General features: G+C 37.6%; 1 protein-coding gene across 1 annotated transcript; it reads left to right on the plus strand.

Moving 5' to 3' along the window:
- The first annotated feature begins 1,387 nt into the window (after positions 1-1,387).
- LOC132189612 (uncharacterized) lies at positions 1,388-15,219 on the plus strand. Its single transcript, XM_059604359.1, has 4 exons — positions 1,388-1,780; positions 2,218-2,313; positions 2,431-2,501; positions 14,784-15,219. The coding sequence occupies exons 1-4, from the start codon at positions 1,610-1,612 to the stop codon at positions 15,028-15,030; spliced, it is 585 nt and encodes a 194-aa protein (XP_059460342.1). The 5' UTR covers positions 1,388-1,609; the 3' UTR covers positions 15,031-15,219.
- Positions 15,220-25,249: the final 10,030 nt, after the last annotated feature.

Genomic DNA, 25,249 nt, shown 5'->3' on the forward strand with positions numbered 1-25,249 from the left:
GTATTAATAGATTAAAAAAAAAAACATGTGGTTCTTAGAGGTTGGATTAATTGTAAGAAATTTGTGTCCATGAATAAATATAGGTCATGAACATGGTTATCTAAAAAAAAAAAAAAAAAAAAGTTATTTAATAAATTGTTATATAATTATCATAAAATTTGGATGATATGACAACAAAATGCAACCATCGAATTAGCAAAGATTCGTAAAATATATATATATATATATATATATATATAAAGAACAAAGCTAAATAAGCTAAATTTTACAATCATGTAATAAACGTATAAACTTTTGAAAAAAATTCAAAATTAGTTTAAGTGGTTTATCTAGTTTACAATTAACTCTTTATGATATAAAAATGAACTCGGTCTCTCGAGTATGCAAAAGAAAAAAACAATTTAGTCGTTACAATCAAATTTTGCCAAAACATTTGATGGATTCTGTGAGGTACCACGATAGCGCTAATAAAATGACGACACATGCATCTCTTAATTTGATGGATTCTGTGAGGTACCGCGACAGCGCTAATAAAATGACGACACATGCATCTCTTAATTAAAAAAAATTAAATAAATAAAAAAAAAGTTTTTAATTTCTTTATTTTTAATTTTTTAATTTTTTTATATATTTATATTTTCAATATAATATTAAGAGTGATATGCGTTGGTATTTTATTAGTGTGCTGATGTGACACATAAAGAAATGAGTCAAACATTTTGACCGAATTTAATTGCATAAACTAAATTATTTTTTGAGCATATCTTAAGGTCTTATGAATTCATTTTAAAACCACACACAATTAATTGTAGATAATGTAAACCACATAAAGTAATTTTGCATTTTATTTTATTTTCCTTAAATTTCACTTGAATAGCATTTCTCGGTTATTTACGATACATATATTACTGGAAAGGGGTCACGTTGTCTGAAACAAGGTCGGAACTCAACCGTTAAAGTAGTGTGTTGAACACGTGTCCGGACCGCTGCGCACGTGAAAGTCAGTGAAAACCGATCGTATCCGACAGAGAAATTTAAAAGAAATTTAAAAGAAAAAAAGCGAGCGCCATCTATCATGACCGTCCGCTCATGACAATCAACTAAATCAATTTATAAGTGACAAGGCGTTTCATGAGTCCGGCCGTATCTCAATCTACACTCCGTTAGGCTTGGATTTCGGCATGACAACTTTAACCTTGACCCCTCTACCTGCGCCAGCCTTTTACGAAGACAAAACAGTCTTTTCCAATGGCTTCTGTTGAGAGCAAAGATCACCTGCTTCAAGGTACAACATAGCAACCAAAACCTTTGCCTCAATCATACGTTAGAAAACCTTGAAAAAAAGCAGTTAAACAACATCAACCAGCAAATCTATTCACACCTTTTCATGTTTTACCTGAATTCCATCTCTCTCTCTCTCTCTCTCTCTCTCTCTATGCTTTAGTTCATGTACTAAATAAACAAATATCAACTGATTTCTACACGTATAGATAGAGACTATTACAGAGCTGATGCATGTTCAATGAGACGGCTAAGACATAAGAAGAAGAAGAAGAAGAAGATAAAGGAATAATCAGATCAATAGCAAAGACAATATCTATTTATATCAATGGCCACAGAGACAAAAAGCGTTGTTGTGAAGGTGAAGCCGAGCAATCAAGATGGTTCTTCAAAGGGAAAGGTTGATTACTCTGCTATCAACAAGAAGAAGATTGAGAGCTCTAGCAAGCAGCCTGTTAACTCAAAGCAGAAATCTGTGACCACTACCACGAAAACTGAGGTACCCATGTCAAAGGTTCATTGCTTCTTTTTTTTTTTTTTTTGAATCAGATTTGTTTTTATGTATTCTTTTGAGCTGAGAATGATGTTCTTAATGATTGATTTCTCAATTGCTTGATTTGACTGTGTGGAATTTATTAATTTATTTACTTAATTGTTGAATTGTGTAGTTTGGAATGGGTTTTGAGTTTTCAGTGGATGGGGTGATTTGGATTTTGGAGTTTCTGGGTTGTTTTCAATAATTATTTGTGGTTGATTGGGGTCATATGGGTATGGTTTTTGTAAACAAATTTGGGTAAGTTGCAATGAATTGGGTGTAATACGCGTATGGTCTTTGATGGATTCTGGTCCTTGTCATCTGGAAATCTTCTCCTTTTCCCTGTCAATTGTGTTAATGTCATACTGGGTGCGATATTTAATAAGTTCTTAAATGTGAAGGTAAAATCAAAAACAATAACAGCAAAGACTATTACCAAAGCGAGGGTGAAGAAAGTGTACACTTTGACTGGCCAGAAATACGATCCCCCTGAGGAGGTTCGTTCTGTGCCCACGCAATTGATCTCTGTTTTTTCTTTCCTTTTCCTGGAAGAATGTTTATAGTGATGTAACGCCGCCACTTAAATCTTGTATTTTGCTTCTATCTAATGACAGAGGGAACCCCTGAGGATCTTTTATGAGTCATTGTCACAACAGATCCCAACGAGTGAAATGGCAGAATTTTGGTGAGCTTTCCCTTCTATTCTTACAACCCTCATCCTCGATTTAATTTTACAGTACCTGTTCATCTGTAAGATATGGAACTTGCTTTTATTCTGTTCATTGCTCGGTGCCTAGACCATTGGGAGTTAACCGTATTTCTTGATGGTTCCTACATATCTTATGGATTGCATTGCTTTAAATGTTTCAATCAATTTCCTGGCTCTAGATTAGAACAATGGTCATTAGTTGGAAATTTAGAATGAGATTCTTTGTGCCATTGAATATGATAGTGTCAACAAATCAAAGCTTGGATCAGTTCTTGGACGCATTGAGGAGCTAAATCCATTGGTGCTGCTACAGTTGGTGGCAAACTTGCTTTGGGAAAAAATTTATAGTAGCGAGAGTGTGGAGATTTTTTATTTTTTTTTTAAAAAAATTCTTTTCACATACGGAAATATGAAATTCAGACTAAAAAATTATACATATATAAGAATCTATTATACTGGGATATAGTTATTGATTGTTCATTCTTATTTTCATAAATATAGAAAAGAATATAGAGTAGAATTTCAAATAAAATTTTGAATGAATAGATTATAGAACATAATGATTAATACTCTAAAAAGAATCTAATGATTTTAATTAGATTATATTTCAAGATTGTTCCTAAGGGGTAGCTCAATCGGCTGGGGACCACGCCTCATGAAACGGAGGTCACTAGTTCGAATCTCCTATCCCCCTTTCCCTTCCCTTGTGAGGACATGTTAAAAAAAAAATAAAATAAAATAAAATTTCAATGTCAGGTTATTGGTGTTTTGGCTATATTACAACTAGGTGCTTGCTCTACATTTTGATTGTGTGCCTATGCTAACTTGTTTGTTTGAAGGAATTGCATAAGTACTATCCAATAACTAGGACAACATATACATTGATAAGCTACTCTAGCACCCATCACATAAACATTTCATGTTACACAATAACTTCACGCTCAATATGAAGTCGAGAGACAAATAGAAGTTAAATTTCATGTGTTAGCTTAAGAACAAATCTCTCTCTCTCTCACACACACACACACACACACACACAAACACTCATGCTGTATGGTCAAATATATTTGTCATTACGATATCAGTGACTTCACGCTGCAATGGTGGGATCCATTTCTCTAGTTTTGACAAGTGTGCTTCCTAAGCTTGTTGGGTCATAGATTTATTTTCTTTCTTGGATTGCAGCCATCTGTTAGCTGGGATGATATGAAGCCTTTGAGCTTTATCTTTGCTGAAAGGTTAGATCTCTTAGCAAGGATTTCACAAGATAAAATGAAGAAACCTTTGGCTTCACTCAAATAAGAATGGGTATTGTAGTTAAAAGTGTTTGATGTGAAGGGACAAAAACTAGGGGGAAGAAAGGTTTTGGAACAAAATGGACATTCTGTGTTTGTAGAAAGGAGGAAAGCTCTAGATGAGCAGAAAACAAAAGTTTCTAGATTAGCCTATAATGACTTGACTAAAGGTGTTGGGACAAAATTATATTCTACTGCCTTACTTATGCCTATAACTTGCCTAGGCATCTTTACCCGAATTGAAGGATTAATTAACATGCCAATAGTTTCCATTTTTTTTTTTTTTTTTTTTTTGGGGTGGGGGTGGGGTTTTTTTCATTTCCTTGCCAAGCAATGGTTTTAGGTGGTAGTTGCTGTGTGGAAGATGGTGATTTCGTACCTTTAGGGTGTCTATAGAAGGAAATGAATGATAGAAGTTTTGAAGACTTTAGAGGAGATTTAAGTCTTCTTTTTCAACACTTTGTATCTCTGGGTAGCTGCTTATGTTTCTCCTGTGGTGATTAGTTACCATGATTATCTTGTTGTTTTTGCCCCTACTAGTTAGATGTCTTTTCTTGTGTAAATGGGACGCCTTATGTTTTTATTGATATCTCAATTACTTATAAAAAAGTAGTTAAAAATAGTGCTAGAGGGAAGACACGAACATGTCTCCTGTTGACATTCAGGATACTATCAATTTTAAGCACTTCACATCTTTTGACTTTGATAATCTTTCTTGTTCTTTGTATCCCACTCAATCTACACCTAAAATGTGACCTTGTTATGGCGACACATGCATTGTGCCACAAGGAAGAAACCAAAGGAACCGTTGAGAGCCAAAATGAGTTGTTTCTCCTTATTTTCTTGACCTTTGGGATTTTGATAAGGTGCAGCACCTTGATGTCTGAACTTATCTGATTCAGAGTGAGGCTTACCAAGTTTGAATGGGTCTGATTGCTTATTGGTAATGTGTGACAAGCTCAGGGCATCCCTGATGTTGACTCAATAGAGTAATTTAGGAGTCTTAGTTTGGTGGCTGGAGTGGTGATCCATGAGGCAGGCAGGCTTTATTAACTTGTATTGGTGACGCTTATTTGAGGATTGCCTTTAATGTCTTTGAGATGGTTATTACTTAAGAAGCATTTTATCCTGCAGTTTTTTAATTACTTATGTCACCACATACTCTTCCAAAGAAAGTGAGCGCTATCATGAGGAATAAGGACGTTAGTGGAAGGCTACGCAAGAGAGATAGCAGCAGTAGAGCAAGCAGAGGTGGGTAATAATTTGGTAAGGCTAGAACAAGCAAAGGATTGAGCTGCGCGAAAGCTCTTGCTTGTTTTATAGGACCAAGATCTAATATCAAATATCATGAGGAGCAAGGACGTGATAAAAAAATTAGTTGCAGTTTGCAATTAATGGCTCTGCAGTTGTGTGACCCCATTTTTCCTTACCTTTTAATCTTTTATACAGCAACTCCTCAGTGTCATCATTGGCTCTTGGCTCTTCTGCTGTAGTGTTGCTGATGGAGTCACGAACATGGTCCATAGTCTGTAGAAATTCAAAATGATCCTGATAAAACAACGAACCTAACAGATCTTAAGTAAGGTTTTATTATTAAGATCTATAGTTTCCTCTTTCATACTACAGTGCTTTTTCTGCCTTATGCAAGGTGCTTCGCTCATCATAACACTTATTTTGGACCCCTCTCCAGCTTGAAGGACTGCAACAAATACTTTGCATGTCCATTTATATGGGGGACATTACTTATATATATATATAAAAAAATGCTGCTGGTGATTTGATGATGATGGGCAATCCTCAATGTGGCATAAGTATTAAAGAAAGGTAAAAAGTCCAATTAACTTTCTAAATGCCCTTGATTATAATTTTGGGGATGACTTTTAGAGGAAATCTTCTTCTTTTTCTTTTCATTTATTTATTTTAATTGTTTTTAAGAAGGATGATGGTAGTTTAGAAGAACATCAAAGTAAACATATCCACTGCTGGAAAGTTGACAATTATACTAGGACGTCCAAATACAAAAATAAGACATTTAAATTGGAACAAAGAGAGTAGTGTTTATTGAGTAAAATGATAGATGTGTGGGGTGTTTGTTCCTTAAGCAAATCTGGTTGCATTTCTCAGAAATTTTTGTTTCTGCAAAAATTCAGTTTGATGCCAATCTTAGGGATTCGTTTATCTTTGAGCTCTAGTTACCGACTTAGTCTTTTTTTGCATCAATTAAATTGATGCTTCCGTACAAAAATCATGCACCATCACAAAGTTTGTTGGGAAGAAACCATATCTACCGTAATTCAGTTGCCACCGTAGGGATATGGTTTTAGACATATTCTTAAAATAATTAACTACACATTTCTTAGAGAATACATTATGATTGTTCTCTTCTAAGAAGATTTTAGTTGTATTTTTACTTTTTATTCAATATGATCTTTGACTCTGGACTTTGTTCATGGTCCTATTTTTTTTCATATCTGCACAACAGAAGGAATTAGTTTGTTTGGATATTAGTTGTAAGGACATGAATATTGTTTCTACATGCCATCTGGGAGTGTATAGTTTTAAAGTAATCTTAGGGATTTGTTTAGCTTTGAGCTCTTGTAACTGGCTTAATTTTTTCGCATGAGCTGATGCATGCTTCCCTACAAAAATCATTCGCTGTGACAAAGTTTGTTGGAGAAAAACTATATCTAGTTCCAGCAGTTCAGTTGCCACCATCAGGATATTGTTTCTGATAGATTCTTAAAACAATTAACTAGACACTCCTTAGAAAATACATCATAGTGTTTTCTTATTAGAAGATTTTTGGCTTGGGGATTCAAAACTTGCTTTTGTTCAATGGTGGTCTTTTAGAGAAGTGATGTTGGCACTATTTGCATGAGAGAGAGGCCTTGTGGAGAGTCATAATAGACTTCAAATATGGCAGCTCGTGGGTCGGATGATGTTCTAATGAGGTTCATGGGTTGTATGCGGTGGGCTTATGGAAAAATATCATTAGGGTCGGCGGGGTGTTTTATAGTTATACTAGGTTTGAGGTAGGAGGTGGGAGATGCTCCAAGATTAGATTCTAGTATGATATGTGGTGTGGGGATTAGATCCTTTTTTTTTTTTTTTTTGATAGGTAATATCAATTCATATATAAGTGCAAATGAGTGCAACCCATGTACACAGGTAGTATACAATAGAGCCCAAGTATGCTATAGCTTTTAAGCTGAGAATAAAGCACATAAATCTAAAACTTCAGCAACCATTGAAGCTTGCGATGAATGCCACATTGCTCTTCACGAGTAAAGTGTTTGGAGTAACATTTTCTTCAACTCGATGAGTCCAAGTTCACGGTCCTCAAAGCTCCGTGCATTCCTTTCTCTCCATAGACACCACATTACACACAAAGGAACCATTCTCCAAATTTGCAGAACTGTACGATTACCCCTTTGTTCCCTCCAACTTCCCAAACATTCCTTCATCCTACCCGGCATCACCCATGTAACACCAAATAGCTGAAAAACCATGCTCCATACCTCAGTAGCAACCTCACAATGCAATAATAAATGATCAATTGATTCTCCACTATGTTTACACATACAACACCACTCCGTCACTATAATGTTCTTCTTACGTAAATTGCCTAATGTTAATATTTTCCCTAACACCGTTGTCCACACAAAAAAAGCCACTCTCGAAGGAGCTTTACTCTTCCAAAGACCAATAATCGGTCCCGGATTAACCATTTCCTGATAATAGGACTTCACTTCAAAATTCTTCCTCTTCGAGGGGATCCAACAAATTTTATCCACACCATGCCTAATATGTTGGGAATACAGTAACTCGAAAAATCGCGAAACCGCTTCCATTTCCCAATCATGAACAGGTCGAATAAACATAATATTCCAATGAATAACACCATGTGCTATATCCATATTCTCCTCCACCCATGCCTTTGCGCATGCTATAATGAACAAGGCTGGAAAAGGAATCTTCAATGGTAACTCCCCACACCAAACATCATGCCAAAACAACACTTTAGAACCATCTCCTACCTCAAAACCGCACATGCTGCTAAAAATTATCCCACCCCCTCCGAATACATTTCCACACTCCCACCCCATAGGGTCCCCCTACTTCCTTGGAGCACCAACTACCCCTCATCGTATCATATTTATCCTCCATCAATTTCCTCCACCAAGCATCTCCATCATTGGCAAACCTCCACAACCATTTACCTAACAAAGCTTGATTGAACTTAATCAAATTCCTTACCCCTAATCCCCCCACCTCCATCGGCATGCAAACCTTGGACCAGTTTACCAAATGAAACTTGAATTCGTCACCACCTCCCCACAAGAAATCTCTTTGTATTTTTTCTATACGTTTTGCTACTCTCACTAGAATCTAGAACAGAGATAAATAATACGTGGGTAGGCTAGAAAGAGTGCTTTTAATCGTCGTTAGCCTACCACCCTTGGATAAATACATCCGCTTCCACCCTGCCAACTTAATCTCCATCTTCTCAATGACAGTATTCCATATAGATGGATCCTTATAATGAGCACCTAATGGTAAACCCAAGTACGTAAATGGGATCGAACCCACTCCACACCCAAGTATTCTTGACAAACCTTCCATATCTCCCAGCTCACCTATAGGGACAATATCAGACTTTGACAGATTTATTTTCAACCCCGAAACCGCTTCAAAACATAGCAGCAAACATCTCAAATTACGAAGTTGTTCCACCTTTGGCTCGCAGAAGATTAATGTGTCATCTGCGAATAACAAGTGTGACACTACCATTACCTCTGAATATCGCGAACCCACCGAAAATCCAGACATAAGATCTCTCTCCACCGTTGCAGTCATCATCTTGCTAAACGCCTCCATCACCAACACAAATAATAGAGGAGACAAAGGGTCCCCTTGTCTCACTCCTTGAGAGCTACTGAAAAAACCTGCAAGCTCCCATTAATGAGAACGGATAAACGTACTGTAAAGACACAATGATGAATCCAACCTCGCCACTTTTCCCCAAAACCACACCTCTTTAACATATGTAGTGGAAAGTCCTAGTTAACATGATCATAAGCCTTCTCCAAATCCAGATTGCGTATGAGACCTGGTTCCCCAGATCGAATCCAATTATCCACACATTCATTTGCCATTAAAATAGAGTCCAGTATTTGCCTACCCAGAATAAAAGCATTTTGTGTATGTGACACAAGATTCCCCAATACTAAGTTCAACCGACTAACCAGTACCTTCAAAATCATTTTATACACTCCACTTACAAGACTAATAGGGCAAAAGTCCTTAATCTCCATCGCTCCAGCTTTTTTTGAAATAAGCGCAGCAAACGTAGCATTAATACTCTTCTCAAATTTTCCACTCATGAAATTCCTTGAAAACCGCCATAAGGTCCTCCTTTACCACCCCCAACATTTCTGAAAGAAAGCCATAGTAAATCCATCAGGGCCGAGTGCTTTGTCGCCCTTCAACTTCCTCACCACCTCCCATACTTTATCTTCCTCAAATTCTCGCTCCATCCAAAGTCTCTCCCCTTCATCAATGGAACTAAAAGTCTAGTTGTTCAACAATGGAGCTAGAAACCTGGTTGGTCTCCTTTGATACTGTTCAGAATATAGTGTTTTATAAAAGTTCACAATATGATCTTGTATCATTGCTGGATCCTCTGTCCTGCTCCCACCCACCAAGATGGTAGCAGTCGTGTTGTTTTGCCAATGCGAATTGGCCAACCTATGGAAGAGCTTCGTATTCCGATCTCCCTCTTTCAACCACAATGCCCTAGATTTCTGCCTCCAACTCACTTCTTAAGGTAAACAGTCTTCTCTAGATTGTTAGAACACTCTTCTCGCTTAATCATCTCCTCCTCCATTAAAACTCTAATTTCTTCAATGCGATCCAGCTCACTCAATCCCTCCTCCATCTCCTTTTCCTTTTTCCTTAAGTCTCCAAAAACCTCCACATTCCATTTTTTGAGATCACCTTTCAGGGCTTTCAACTTTTGAGCCAACACATAACTTGGATTACCTTCAAAGTAATAAGACTCCCACCACCTCTTTTCCTACTCCATGAAACCCTCCGCTTGTAACCACATATTCTCAAACCTAAAAGGTATTCGACTACCCCTTCTTTCCACTCCACACTCCAATACCACCGGAAAATGGTCCAATAGTAGCCGAGGAAGCCTTTTCTGACATGCATCTGGAAAGTATTCCCCCCATTCTGTAGATATCAAGAATCTATCAAGTTTGGACCCCGCATGATGATTAGACCATCTGATCCTCACCGCTACCATTGGAAGATCGATAAGCCCCTACTCAAAAATAAAGTCAGAAAAATCGATCATTGCTTGTGTGTGTCTGGATGCACGTAATCGTTCTCCTGGGTTGCGAACTACATTAAAATCCCCTCCCATACACCATGGCATTTCCCATAGATTCATTAATCCACCCAATTCATCCCATCAATTGCTTCTAACAACATTAGCATTTGGCCCATAAACACCAGCAAACACTCATTCAAAATTTTCTGTAACACTTCTGAAGACAAGCTTCCACAAATCTCCCTACACATTCCTCAATCTTCTCCACCACTCGCCTATCCCACATTAATAAAATACCCCCGGATGCACCCGTTGATCCCATGTACACCCAATCAACATAATTACACCCCCACACACTCCGAATCACCTCCATATTAATGACCTCCATTTTTGTCTCCTGTAAACACACAATATCTACCTTCCACTCTCATAACCTCCTCCTAATCGTCATTCTTTTCTCAGGCTCATTCATACCTTGTACATTCCACAAAATTAGTTTTGGCTTCATTAAAAATATTTACCAGCCCTCCCCTTTCCTGTCGATTTAGATGATCCTTTCACATCATAATTCACTGTGCATTCCAACCACTTTAATTCGGGTTTTCCTCGATTCCCTAATTTGTCACATGCCTGTTGACTGTTACCCACTCCCCTGTTAGATCTATTGGCCTCGATGGCAGTAAAGAGAGCCAGCAAATCCTCCTCATGCCCATCACATGTTAGGCCCAATGCATGACAAAATTCTAATACCCTCTCTAGCAACCAATCTGGAGACACTGATTGAGCTCCTCCATTTGCTCCCATAATGGCCAACAATTGAATATCCAGCATCTCTGTCCCTCTCTATTATTGCATATTCCCCATCTCCATCGCCCATGCTCTCCTCTTCCTCCCTATCCTCTCCCACTTCTTCAGTATACTTTCTCGAATTTGTATCCTTAAGGATACTTTCTCGAATTTGTATAGTATTGCTCTAGTAAAGGATGCTTATGTGGTAGACTACTTGGAGTTATCTAGTGGTTCATGGTTCACATAAGTGGAATGTAAGCTTTATCAAAGCAATTCACGATTGAGAAGTGGATGGATGTCTTTACTTTGTTTTTTAATTTGTTGTATTTTTTTAGAATGAGGTAGGGAGGTGAAGACAAGCTTCGTTGGGCCCCTTCCTAGAGAGGGATGTGTGATATTAGATCTTTCTATAACATCCGTGTTCCTATAGCGCTTACATTATTTGGAAGAGTATTTGGCGACACAAGGCCCCCTTGAGAACAGAATTACTATGTGTACAACTCAACTCAGCAAAACCTTATTCCCAAACTTGGAAGATACAAAATTGTTCTAATCACAATAGCTTATGCATCTATCATAGTTGTTGAAGCATAATGAGTATGACTCAGGCATTTAAAATATGGATCCTTTTCCTCCTTGGCACCTTAAGTTTTGGATTCCATCTCCATGCAGGCAAGTTGCAGTCTGCATCAAGTCGTCAATGTAATGTTGTATATCTAAATTGTCCTTAGTAAAGGAAGAAATTGTTAGTTTGCATCATTTGGTTTACCCTTCCATAATTTTGCTCAAGTTTTTTGCTTTATTCTCTAGACTAAGTTTTCCATGCTCATTGTTAAGAAACTAGGAGATGGTGCATCCATATATGTTGGTAGTGAAGATGTCAATTGATCGTATTCCAAGATCTTGATCCATGATGTCTACAAGGAGGAGAAGAAAGAAGAATCAAACTGCCCACTGGTGGTCTAGCGTGGAGCTCTTCCAAGGCCTAAGTCAGAAAAGGGTTTCAAGAGAGGAAGTAAGCTAGAGAAATTGGAATGTTTGACTAGAACAAAATGAATGTACCTCTCATCAAGTTTCCCCTCCTTATATAAAGTGTTTCCAGCGCATAGTTATTTGTAGAGTAGGTTTGGGGCATAAAAAAATATGATTTTGTGGCCCCCACTTCCTTAGGTCATGCTTTGGTAATGTCTATGGTTGAAATATAATTCCAATAATCTAGATGGCAAGACCTAGGATATTGTAGGAGTAGTCCCTACTAGTGCTTTCCTGCTCTTGCTCCGTGATATATTTGGCCTGGCCGTCCTAGCTAATTTAGGTTTGGCCAGGCTTGGTATCATCAAGCTTGGTGGGCTCAATATGGTTTTTGCCTTGAATGGGAATGTATAGCAATTCCTATGTTGTTAGAGGATCCATCTACATTGTTTTTAGAGGATCTGTCTACATTGATCGTCTACAAGGAAGATCCTCACCTTGGATAACCTAAGAAAGTGGCATGTCATTGTAGTTGATTGATGTTGTATGTGTAAGAGGAGTGGGGAGATTGTGAATCATCTTTTCTTCCATTGTGAGATCGTCAGTGCCTTGTGGAGTGATATTTTCAGGTGTGTTGTGTTAGCTTGGGTTAGTCCTACAAGAGTAATAGACCTTTTCACTTGTTAGAGAGGGTTGGAAAGCAGTCCTCAAAGTGCAGTTGTGGGGAAGATGATTTTGCCTATCTTTTGTGGTGTCTTTAGAGGTAAAGAAATGATAAACGTTTTGAAGACTGCAAGAGGAGGGTGGTGGAACTAAAGTCGTTCTTTCTCAAAATTCTTTACCATTGGATAGCTGCCTTAAATCTTAATTTGCCTAGTTTTCATTTTTTTTTTTTTTTTTTTTTTTTTTAGTAGGTGTATCTCTTGAATACTTGATTTGTCCCTTCTGCGCTTGTAGTGATATTTTTTTATTACTTATATAAAAAACAAAAAAATGTTTTCCTACAGTACGAATGTACGATCTCTGACTTTGGACTTTTTGCATGGTCCTATTCTTTTTCTGCATTTGTACCAAGGAAGGAGTTTGCTTGGATAAATAGTAGTGAAACCATGAATATTATTTTCTACATACTATCTGGGAGTGTGGGCTCTTGGCCCTGATTTATGTGCATAAGCATCAGACAACACCATTACTATTTTATAGTGTTCTAGTAACAGGAGTCTATGAGATTTTGATTCAAGTAAAAGTTTCCTTTGCATTTCTTGTCAAATTTAATATTTCAAGCATGCATTTTTCCCATATATTCATAATCTTCTCACTAATGATGGAAAAGTCTCTAGTTTTCAGCCATAGGAGCCGTTGTTCTTGCTATTTTTCTTATACACTCTGGCCGAGCTCTAAATTCTTTAACTAATGATGGCACTGAAATTTAGAAATGCTAAAAAAAATCAAACACCAATTTTTGTTCTTTTTTTTCTTCCCCTTTATATATTGTGGGTTCAACATCTGCTCCATAATTAGATATTTTACCAATTACCGGAAGATAGAGGCCCATCTTGTGACACACAGTCCACCTCTTTAAATGCATAAACCTGAAACCTATTGAAATCAAAATTTGATCAGATTTGAATTAAACACATGATGCTGTAGAAAATGACCCATGTGATTAGAACAATTGTTTAGTGTTTTCTCAAAGTTGGTTATTAAGGTTTTGATAATTTTTACATGGTAGAAACTATGTGCTTTGTAAAATAGATATATGCCTTTATTTATTCCACAAAGCTACAACTTGATGCCACTTTTGACTTATCAAAAAGTTAGTAAAAAAAAAAATCGACACCAATTGCCATACTAGAAAGAACAGAATTACTATGGGTACAACTCAACTCAACAAAGCCTTATATTCCCAAACTCGGAAGATACTACATTGTTCTAATCACAAAAGCTTATGCATCTGTCATAATGAGTATGACATGGGCATATAAAATATTGATCCTTTTTCTTCTTGGCTCCTTAAGTTTTGGATTCCATTTTCATGCAGGCAAGTTGCAGTTCTTTTCGCTTTATTCTATAGACCAAGTTTCCATGCTTAGTGTTAAGAAACCAGGAGATGGTGCATCCATATATTGGTAGTAACACTACTATGACCTGACCAAACTTCCGAGATATAGGGTTGGACATGGATTCCAAACTAACTCAACATTTCATTTCTGACATGAGTCCATGTAAATATTAACAATATGAGACCCTACTTAAGAATGATCTAGTGCATTACTTTATATATGTTGTATTGTTGTTCAGCAAACTGTAGCCGGAATTTCGAGATATGGGGTTGGACTTGGATTCCAAACCGTTAGACTATATGATTGTAGTCAGATTTGATTTTGTAATTGGATTTGATTAGAATCATATATTCTAAAAGAAACTAACTTAATGTTTCATTTCTTACATGAGTCATTGTAGATGAAGAGCAGATTTCAGCTCTTCATTGAAACCAATATTTTGACTTAATTTGATCAAAGGAAAAAAGGATTTTCTTAATGCTTTTAGGAGAGTAAGTTGACGTGGATAGTGATCATGCATTTTTTTGATGTGCATTTGAATGCAGTATGCCACTGTCGAGTTGTTTGCATGATACCATTTGAATGTAGTACATCCTTTCACAAAAAGAAACATAGCAGAGAGGAGCAAATTTCCCATTCTGGATTCATGGACTGTGTGTTACCCAGTAAAGTGCCCTCATGTAGTGTATACATGTTACTTCTTGAAAATTATTCTATGCTGAATCTGCGGTATTAATTTACTATTATTTTTTCTCCCAACTCTGAAATAATTGGTGCTGAGTAATCATATTTCAATTTGCAGGATGATGGAACATGGCTTGCTATCCCCTGAAAGAGCTAGAAAGGCATATGAGAAGAAGCAGAGAAAGCAAAAGGAACTTCGTACGGGGACTCCGATTAAATCTGTAAAACTGCCAAGTAAACCTGAGAGTTCACAGAAGCAGCAGCAGGCATCAAAGAATGGGACCTTAAAAGCTAAAAAAAGAATCATTAATGAGAGTGATGACGACGACGAATTCATTCTAAGTCCCAAGAGAAGGAAAGGGTAAGAAGAAAAGCCCCCTCACCGTCTGTATCAATGTAATCCTGATTGTTTCCTTTACATTTAAATGCAAAAAGGCAAGTGTCCTGAAACAATCTAACAATTGATACATCAAGACATTCATTATATTTTCTAACTAACGGGAATAATGAGCAAAGACAAATTATAGAATGTACTTATATTTGGCTTTTTTCAATTTCTTAATGTTCCAAATTTATTTCCTCTGCAACTTAAAACAATGAAGAGCTGAAATCTAACAAAATTTTTAATGGTTTACTTTTCTTTTTTAATTGATTTAGGGAAATGATTACAAGGGAGGACCCTTCCTGCTCTTGATCCGAAAGGTAGAGTGAGAGGTCCTAAAGAAAAACAACAAAAAACCGACAAAAGGGGCGGGCTCCCCCAACAATAATAGACCTAAACCAAAAACAATGGTGCACAGTACAAACAAACTGTAAGAAACGGGACAAAAAAGTGTTATGGTCCTCTCAATCTGTACCCCTTTCATTTTGAACCCCTACTTGAAAATAGCAACAACTACCGGAAATAGGTTGAAGTTGAAGAAGCACTGTCAGAGTCCAAATCAGGGACTGTAGAAGAGAGAGGCACCAACACAAATTTAGCTGCAAAAGTCTCAACAAAGAAATTAAACCATTGAAAATCAGGGAGATGGTAACCTTTAAAACACAAAAACTGCAGCAAAATACAAAGAAAGCTGCAAATATACATAAGAAAAACAACATGAAAGCAACAAAAAAACTAGCAAGTAGCAGCAATTGGGGCACAGAGGTTAGAGAACACCGGCTGGCGCGTGGTGGTCGGATCGGGGTGAAGAGGGCGTTGTTGGGAAGCTGGGAGGTCAGGGAGCACGGTAGACTGCTGTGTGTTGGAGCCAAATTGACAGAATAGAGTCAAAACTAGATAGCACAACAACAAAAACCACCGAAGAAACCTCACAAAGGAGGAGTACACCAAGGAGATAGAAGAAAACCCAAGGTTTTCAAAGAAAGAGAGCAAAAAAATTGTTTTGAATCAAAGTTCCTTTGTGGATAAATTTTTTAATGGTTTACTTGTTTGAAGAAACCTCACAAAGGAGGTGGCTACTCTCACCAAGGAGATAGAAGAAAACCCAATGTTTTCAAAGAGAGAGCAAAAAAATTGTTTTGAATCAAAGTTCCTTTGTGGATAAATTTTTTAATGGTTTACTTGTTTCTCTTAGACTATCACTTTAGAGTAGGGATGCCAATTTTTGACGCGATGCATGAATCTGACATGAATCCAATACGAAACTCGCGAGTTAGGGATTGAGTCACTATTAGATTAATCCACCTGCTTAACCATCCATGGGTGATACGTTTATAAAATTATATATATATATTTTTAATATAATAAATATAGGTCAAAACGAGTCAAACTAGTCGTGTTTAGCTTTTTCAATATAATAAATATAGGGAATTGTCAAGCGTTAGCTGGGTTGAGATGAACCCGACATATCAACCTAGATTACCAGCCCTACTCTTGATATGATCCCTGATGAGTGCCAAATATTGTATATTTAGGCCCCTTAACATATGTTTGTTAAGCTCTTAGCTGTGTTAATTTCTGATGTTTTTGGTTAGTTTTGGTATTTTAGTGATTTGCAGGTTGTTAAGAGAGAAATGCGGCTTTAAGGTGATATTTGCAACTCATTCCATTAATTCTAGGGCTTAAGACACTTCATGGAGCATTGGCAGCAAATTGGGATCGAGCGATGATTTGAACCCGACGAGTCCCACTAAAAAGTCCATATCTAGAGTTGTATAGCTTGGATTGAGGTGATATTGGTGTCATTCGAAAGCTAACTCAAAGATCTACAAAGTCATGTTTCACAAGAGTGGACTAATTCCAACTGGAAGTGTGCTCGAGCACACGCTTAGTGTGATCGAGCGCACTCGCGCCTTGTGCAGCAGGAAACTTGTTGCACGAGTGCGATCGAGCGCACTCGGCCAACTTGGCAGCGCTACGCTAAAACCCTAAAATTAGCTTATAAATATCATTATTTTCCATTGTAAATGTACGGAGACGTGCCAGGGACGCCATTCTTGGTCGTTTTTCGTGTTTTCTAGGTTTTTGTAGCTTGAAACTCGAATTCTTTTGTAAGTTTTTAATTTTAATGAAGTAATTTAGTTTCTTTATGATTTCTTTTGTCATGAGAGACTAATTCTTCAACTAAGGTTGAAGATGAAGCCTCGTCATTGATAAACATACATGTTCTTGTCATTTTATATATACAATTAGACTATTTTATGAAAGTGATGTTCAAAAGCCAATTCAACAGTTTGATTAAGTTTAATTTATTAAATGTTGGTTTTATACTCATGCTTAATTTAATATTCATTGTGTTTCGTCTGGGGGTACATCGAATGATTGGATTGAGACTAATATCCATTGTGATCTATGGATATAGTGGATGATTTGATCTCAATTAAATATTTGTTGTGATTTTTTTAACGGATTGATTCATCGAATGATTTAATTTGCATGTTTACAACTTTTGAACAATGTATTTGGATTGACTATTGTATGCATAAAATGCAAGACATGTTGTTTGATTTGACGAGGGGGATTCGGAAACCTTAGTAATTTGCCATTACTTATTTTTAAATTGTTTAGTTTAGTTTATGATTTTGCACGACACAATTACAAAAATTGAAACTAGGTTAAAATAGGATTAGTTTAAATAAGAATTAGTTTTCACGACACGACTCCTTGTGGATTTGACCTCACACTTGCACACACACTTTACTGAACACGATTCGTGCGCTTGCGAGTATAATTAAATTTGTACATCAAATTTTGGCGCCGTTGCCGGGAAGATGTTTGTTTTTGTGAAAATTGATTTTTGTTTAAATTGATTTTATTTTTTACTAGTTACTTTCTTTTTACAATTTGTTTCTTTTTATTTTTTTATTTGTTTTTGTTTACAGTTACTAACAAAAAAAAAAAAAAAAAAAGGAGAAAAAGTTGTTTTTTGTTGTTTCTATTGCAGTTCTTCCAAAGGAACTAGTCCCTGCCAAAGCGCTTGATCGCACATTACCTGCGTTCGAGCGCATTCGAGCCTAACGCAGCAAGCGTCCCGCGCGCCTGCGCTCGAGCGCACACGCTGCCCCCATCTACGCTCGATCGCACATCACCTGCGTTCAAGCGCACCTCTGCAGAGTGCATCAAAACGGGCTAGCACCTAAAATTTTGCCAAACTTATGTTTGGTCCGTTTTGTGAGTTTTTGAGTCTTTTGCTTTTTTTTTTTTTTTTTGGTATTTTTGTTTAGTTTTGTGTTTCTGTGTTAGTTTTCATTTTTGTTTATTTTAATTTCTTTAGAAAAAACAAAAACAAAAAAAAAACCCAAAAACAAAATTTGGTTAATGTTTCATGTGGAACTGTGTTTTGTTTAAAGAGTGAGGATAAGCATGAATTTTTCTTTGCGTAATTTTAATGCTACCTGTAGTTGTAGGACACCCGCTCCTACGAACTATCCTCACCATTTTCACCCACATGGATCATGTTCATACTTCTCTAACCCTTATCATAATTCAGGTAATTGTCCATCCTAGGGACAATTTTTCAATTTTTCACATGAGCAAATGAACACCAACTTCTCCAGTTCGGGGTCTGAATCAAATTTCAATTGCCACACCCCAAACTGGAACAACCATTCTAATTTCTCGTGGTAAGCTAATGTTATGGAAAATTATGCTCCCCAATTTGATGAACTGCACCATCCTGAATATCCGCAGTTCAACAACCAATCCTCTACCCCTTCACCTTACAATTATCCTCTACAAGATTTATCATTGGAAAACACCCTCAAAGCGTTCATACAGTCTAATGGCCAAACCTTGCAAGAGCTTAAAATTGCCACCATGGTCAATTCCCAAGCCATAAATGAAGTAAAGAATGCAGCCATGGCCAACACTCAAGCAATTGAAAAGTTGGAAGGACAACTTGGTCATTTAGTTGCTGAACTCACCAAAATAGAGGAAGAAGAGTTTCAAAGTCAGTTGATGGCTGAAAGGCACTACATGATTGATGAAGATGATTCTAGCAAGTCTTATCATGAGCATGTCTAAGCCACCACCCTAATTGGGAGAGAGAAAATTGTTGAGGAGACTGTTGATGAGCCAAGTCTAGAGGACTTATTGGGAAAGTGATTTGCTCAATTTGGATGTGACCTAGACCTTGACAAGTTACTTGAGCAAGCTGATGCTTTATTGGGCTCCACTCCCAAGATGCGAATTGAGAATGAGGAAACCACTGAGATACCATTCCCTAACTCACCCTCATTAGCAGTTGAGCCTCTCATTGTGGGTAACCATGAGGAGGAAGAAAAAGAGGAGCAGGTTGATCACATTGAGCCCCCGTCAACTCCAAATCTGTCCAATGACAAGGGAGTGAGTACTGAAGCTCATCTCTTCATGAAAATCCCTCTTGAAACAATTCATGAACCCCAAGCTTCAATTCTTCAATGTCTCAAAGAGCCGTCCCATGTTGAAATTCTCAAGGATCTATGCACACAAGGTCACAAATCTAGGAATCATGTTCCTAAGAACATCCTTCGAAGCAAGCAACTAGGCTACCTGAGACGGCGAAACATCATTCCAGAGGGATACCAAATTCTTAAGAAGAAAGGGTGGAAGGGATTGGTCGGACATCCAAATGATCGGGGAAAGCATTGTAAAATTTCTTCCCCATTTTAATTTCTGCACATTTTCTTTCTTTCTTATTTTTATTTTATTTTGTGTCACTTTCTTTTTGTTTCTATCAGCAATTAATCTTTTGATATTTGTTTCTATGAGGAAATATTGCTGTTAGATTTTGACAGGTGTTTTGGTGTTCAAGTTTAGGGGATGCCCTGGCCTTTGCACACTCAAGTTTCCTCATCCCACGGTATTGTATCTCTTGCCACATTGGGGACAATGTGTCATTTAAGTTTGGGGGTGTGGAAAAACACATTGTCTTTTTGTTTGTTTTTATCTGTTTGTTTTGTTTAAAAAAAAAAAAATATATTCTGTTATGTTGGTGATTGGGCATGAGTTACATCATAACTGTGGTTTGCATGTCATTAGTGTGTTTAACTTTTGAACACTGCATGTCATTAGAAATCTGAGTCATTTGACTCATTTGGTAGATTAGAGAGACTTCACATGTCTAAGTTGAATCACAAGCACACTATCATAAAGTCTGTGAGGTATACGATTTGGATTGATTAGGGTGTGCCTTACGATTTGTAGGATGAAGTGTTGATGAAACCTTGGCTTGAGGATAGATAAAAAAAATAAAAAATAAAAAGGTGTCATCATCAGTTTGAGCTTTTCATTGAGTAACCGGACATCATACCTTACTAAGCATTGATTGTATGGCTAGTTTGACTTCGTATCCTTTTTGACTTGAGTAATTAAGCCTTAAGGATGTTTTACATCTAGTGCCCTAAAACCATTTGGTTTGGGAGTCACTGGCCCAACACTCGTTATATAGGTCAATTAGAAAGCTTAAGGGAGCTGAACATTGCACAGCCTACACAAAAAATAAAAAATAAAAAATATATATATATATATATATATAAAATGCATGTCTTGATCTAAGCCTTTGGTGTTTTCATCTGTGTGAATTCTTATGAATTTTGAGGTACACCAAACTTTGAGAAAAATTGAAGCCTTTTAACTTCGTGTTAGTTTCACTTTGCACCTATTGAAGCTTGTGTTGTCTCAAATTTCCACCTTTGAGTTGAATGATTTGTGGTTGGCTTGATGATTTGATTGTGGTGTTCACTTTGTTAAACCTGCTCATTATGTGAGAACCATGTGTTTGTGTGGAAATTGTGTTTGTCAATGACATAGCACTGACAATGTTTGTGGGTATCATTCCTGTTAAACCCTCACGAGATTTCACTCGTCCACTAGGGATGCCTAGGGGTTTAAAAGGCTTGTTGCATATGCTAAATGCAATCGTCTCTCCCATGACAGTGGGCTTATGTTCCTTGTTTTCATTTTGTTTTGCTAAGGGACTAGCAAAATGTAAGTTTAGGGGTATTTGATGAGTGCCAAATATTGTATATTTGGGCCCCTTAACTTATATTTGTCAAGCTCTTAGCTGTGTTAATTTTTGATGTTTTTGGTTAGTTTTGGTGTTTTAGTGATTTGTAGGTTGTTAAGAGAGAAATGAGGCTTTAAGGTGATATTTGCAACTCATTCCATTAATTATGGGGCTTAAGACACTTCATGGAGCATTGGCAGCAAATTAGGATCGAGTGATGATTCACACCCAATGAGTCCCACTAAAAAGTCCATATCTAGAGTCTTTGTAGATCCTTGACTTTGTAGATCCTTAAGTTGTAAACATGCTTAATTTAATATTCATTGTGTTTCGTCTGGTGGTACATCGAATTATTGGATTGAGACTAATATCCATTGTGATCTACGGATATAGTGGATGATTTGATCTCAATTAAATATTTGTTGTGATTCTTTTAACGGATGGATTCATCGAATGATTTAATTTGCATGTTTACAACTTTTGAACAATGTATTTGGATTGACTATTGTATGCATAAAGTGCAAGACATGTTGTTTGATTTGACGAGGGGGATTCGGAAACCTTAGTAATTTGCCATTACTTATTTTTAAATTGTTTAGTTTAATTTATGATTTTGCACGACACAATTACAAAAATCGGAACTAAGTTAAAATAGGGTTAGTTTAGATAAGAATTAGTTTTCACGACACGACTCCCTGTGGATTCGACCTCGCACTTGCACACACATTTTACTGCACACGACTCGTGCACTTTCCGAGTACAATTAAATTTGTACATCAATCCCTATTATTGAGGACCTATCTAGATAATATTAGATAAAAGTAGTGATCAAATAAGAGCCTATCTAGTTTATAAGATAAGATGAGTGACAGTAGTTTAAATGCAAATAAGAGTCTATCTTGTTTATAAGATAAGACAGTAGGGATAAGAACAAAGTAGAGATGCATGAATAGGTCAACCAAGGTAGAAGTCTACTTACACAGGGCCTCTGTATTATTATTTAAAGTAGTAGGGTTTATGAATAAACGACACGTTGATTATTGAAGTATAATACATATTCTGTATTTGGGAGTTCCTAGCTCACTCGAAACAGCGAAATTATCTTTTAATGATTCTAGTACGAACTGGTGTTCATCAATTGCATGCTGTGTGGTAGCGATACTATTTCTGGTTCCTTTCTAGAAATAGTATAGCTACCACACAGCAATATAGGGAAAAAAAAAAGTTGGATGTTTCGGGATTTCTCTCTAGAATCTCGTCCCATTACCAGATCAGTCACACGGGAAAAACAACTACAAAGAGAAATGGAGGATCGGATGGGCAAGGTGGAGCAATCTGTAAGATCGATAAATGGAAATCAGGAGGAGATAAGAGATTGACAACAGGAAATTAGAGACAAGATCACATAAATTTTTGGAATTCTATCTAAACTAGGGGAAGCCCATGAAGAGGAGGTTGAAGGCTCACGGAGAGATCGAGACATGTACAGAGATAATTCCAGGTCAGGGGATTGATAGTCGAATACACACCGACATGTCAAATTCAACTTCCCACGGTTTAACAAGGAAGATGATCCAACCACATGGGTCTGCCAAGCGGAGCAGCTCTTTCAATTTAGGGGACACTGGAGGAAAAAAAGACAGATCTTGCTTCTTTCACTTGGAAGGTGAAGCCCAGCTGTGGTTCTAGATCTTGCTGCAAGAAGGGAGAAACATAAGGTGGGCAGACTTGATCAAAGGGTTATTAACCCATTTCAAGCCTAACCAATTTTACAATCCCTTTGGGGAGCTAACTAAGCTACAACAAGAGGGAAGTGTGAAAGAGTACCAAGCTCATTTTGAGTCCTTACGATCCATGGTGGGAAATCTACCTCAAAATCAACAGGATAGTTGCTTTACCAGTGGGCTAAAGGAGGTAATCAAATCCGACATTATGGCAGGGAAGCCTCTCACCCTCACGCCAGCCATTGGGCTAGCTTGGCTATATGAAGCCAAGAACGTTGCCATTTGAAAGAACAACGCAGCTGAGGTCAAAAGACAACCATTGGGCAACCGTCTTCCTATCAAGAGACTAACGTTAGAGGAGTTGAATGAAAGGAAAGCGAATGGCTTATGTTTTAAATGTAATGACAAATATGAACTAGGTCATCGGTGTAAAAGGCTGTTCATGATCAAAGCTTATATGGGAGAAGATGATGAAGGGGATGGGGATGTAGTAATGGAGGAAAAAGAAGAAGATGGGGGATCCTTTCCAGAAATATCCTTACACGCTATCACTGGCAAGGAAGCACCGGAAACAATGAAGGCATATGGACTTATCGGAAGGTCTGTCTCCTTGGTGTTTATCGACTCGAGAAAGTACTCACAATTTTGTAAGTTTCACCCTTGCTCAATTACTTAACCTTCAACCAAGTGAGAAGGGGAAGATGGAGGTCACGGTAGCATTAGGGGCGAGGATCCAAAGCCTTGTTAAATGTAATGGGGTTCCCTTATCCATACAGGGATGGAGTTTTGATGTAGATTTCTATGTTCTCCCTTTGGAAGGTATGTAGTAGTGCTTGGTACGCAGTGGTTACATAGTTTAGAACCAATTTGGTGGGATTTTAAGAAGCTAAGAATGCAATTCTCATGCATGGGAGAACACATCCTGCTACATGGAGTAACGGTAACAGGGAGACAAACCCAAGAAAGACCGAGGAGAAGCCCAATCCGCCAATGTGCACACATTGAAGAAGTGGGGGAACCAAAGGGAGAAAGGACCAATGAAATGGAAGAATTGCTGCGACACCATGAGAACCTGTTTGTGGAACCAACCAAGTTTCCGCCCAATAGACAACAAGACCATTGTATCCACCTACAACCAGGTACGGGACCAGTAAGTGTTAAGTCGTATTGTTATAATTTTTATCAAAAAACTGAGATCGAAGAGCAAGTGGCTGATATGTTGAAACGAGGAATCATACGGACCTCTAACAGCCCCTATTCATCACCGATCCTATTGATTAAGAAGGGGGATGGCACATGGCAGATGTGTATGGACTACCGTGTGCTCAATAAGATCACTGTTAAGGACAGGTTTCCAATTCCGGTAGTCATCGAGGTGCTTGACTAATTGAATGGGGCAAGGTTTTTTACTAAGCTGGCTGGACTTACGCATGGGATATCATCAAGTGCGAGCAGCTAAGGAGGATACTGAGAAAACAGCATTTCGTACTCACCATGGGCATTACAAATTCTTAGTAATGTCCTTCGGATTAACAAACGCCCCATCAACCTTCCAATCGCTCATGAATTCCAAGAATTCTTACGTTCATTTGTGTTAGTCTTTTTTGACGATATCTTGGTGTATAGTCAAGATTGGGAGCGACACGTGACACAAGTGGGAAGGGTACTAGACATCCTAGAAGAGCAGGAACTATATATCAAAGGAAGTAAATGCAAGTTTGGGCAACAAGAGGTCCAATACTTAGGGCATATCATGTCCCCAACCGGAGTGGGAGTAGATCCATAGAAGGTGGAGGCAATGCAAAGGTGGCCTAAACCTAAAAACATCAAATCCATGGGGGGTTCTTAGGTCTCATCGGGTATTACCAGAGATTCATCTAGAATTATGGGAAGATAGCAGCAGCTCTCAACTGAATGTTAAAGAAGGACAGCTTCTAGTGGTTGGAGGCAGCAGAAATGGCATTTGACAAGTTGAAGCAAGCAATGGTACAAGCGCCAGTTCTAGCATTACCAGACTTCTCCAGGGAATTCATGGTAGAATGTGATGCATCCATTGTAGCAATTGGAGCAGTTTTACATCAAGCCTTGCAAGGAAAACAATTGTTACTATCTACCTACAAAAAATAAATCTTGGCATTAGTGATGGCTGTACAAAAATGGAGACCATATTTTCTTGGGAGCCACTTTGTAGTGCTGTCAGATCACCACAGCCTGAAATATCTCTGGTAGCAAAAAATTTCAACCACAGCTCAACAGAAGTGGTTGTACAAACTCATGGGATTTGACTTCTTCATTGAGCATAAGAAGGGACAAGAGAATATAGTAGTGGATGCACTATTGCATAAGGACGAAAAACTGTTGAGGGAAAATGCAGCAGGTGCAGACCTTCTTCAACCCTTGGCTGAGACTAACAACCAGAAGATGACACTAGT

This window comes from Corylus avellana, chromosome ca8, assembly GCF_901000735.1.
Source record: "Corylus avellana chromosome ca8, CavTom2PMs-1.0".
NCBI lineage: Eukaryota > Viridiplantae > Streptophyta > Magnoliopsida > Fagales > Betulaceae > Corylus > Corylus avellana.

Excerpts from the sequence above, each read along its gene's own strand:
- LOC132189612 (XM_059604359.1), top strand. The coding sequence starts at position 1,610 with ATGGCCACAGAGACAAAAAGCGTTGTTGTGAAGGTGAAGCCGAGCAAT. Across the intron at positions 1,781-2,217 it reads CCACTACCACGAAAACTGAG|GTAAAATCAAAAACAATAAC; the intron begins GTACCCATGTCA and ends TTAAATGTGAAG. Across the intron at positions 2,502-14,783 it reads AGTGAAATGGCAGAATTTTG|GATGATGGAACATGGCTTGC; the intron begins GTGAGCTTTCCC and ends TTCAATTTGCAG.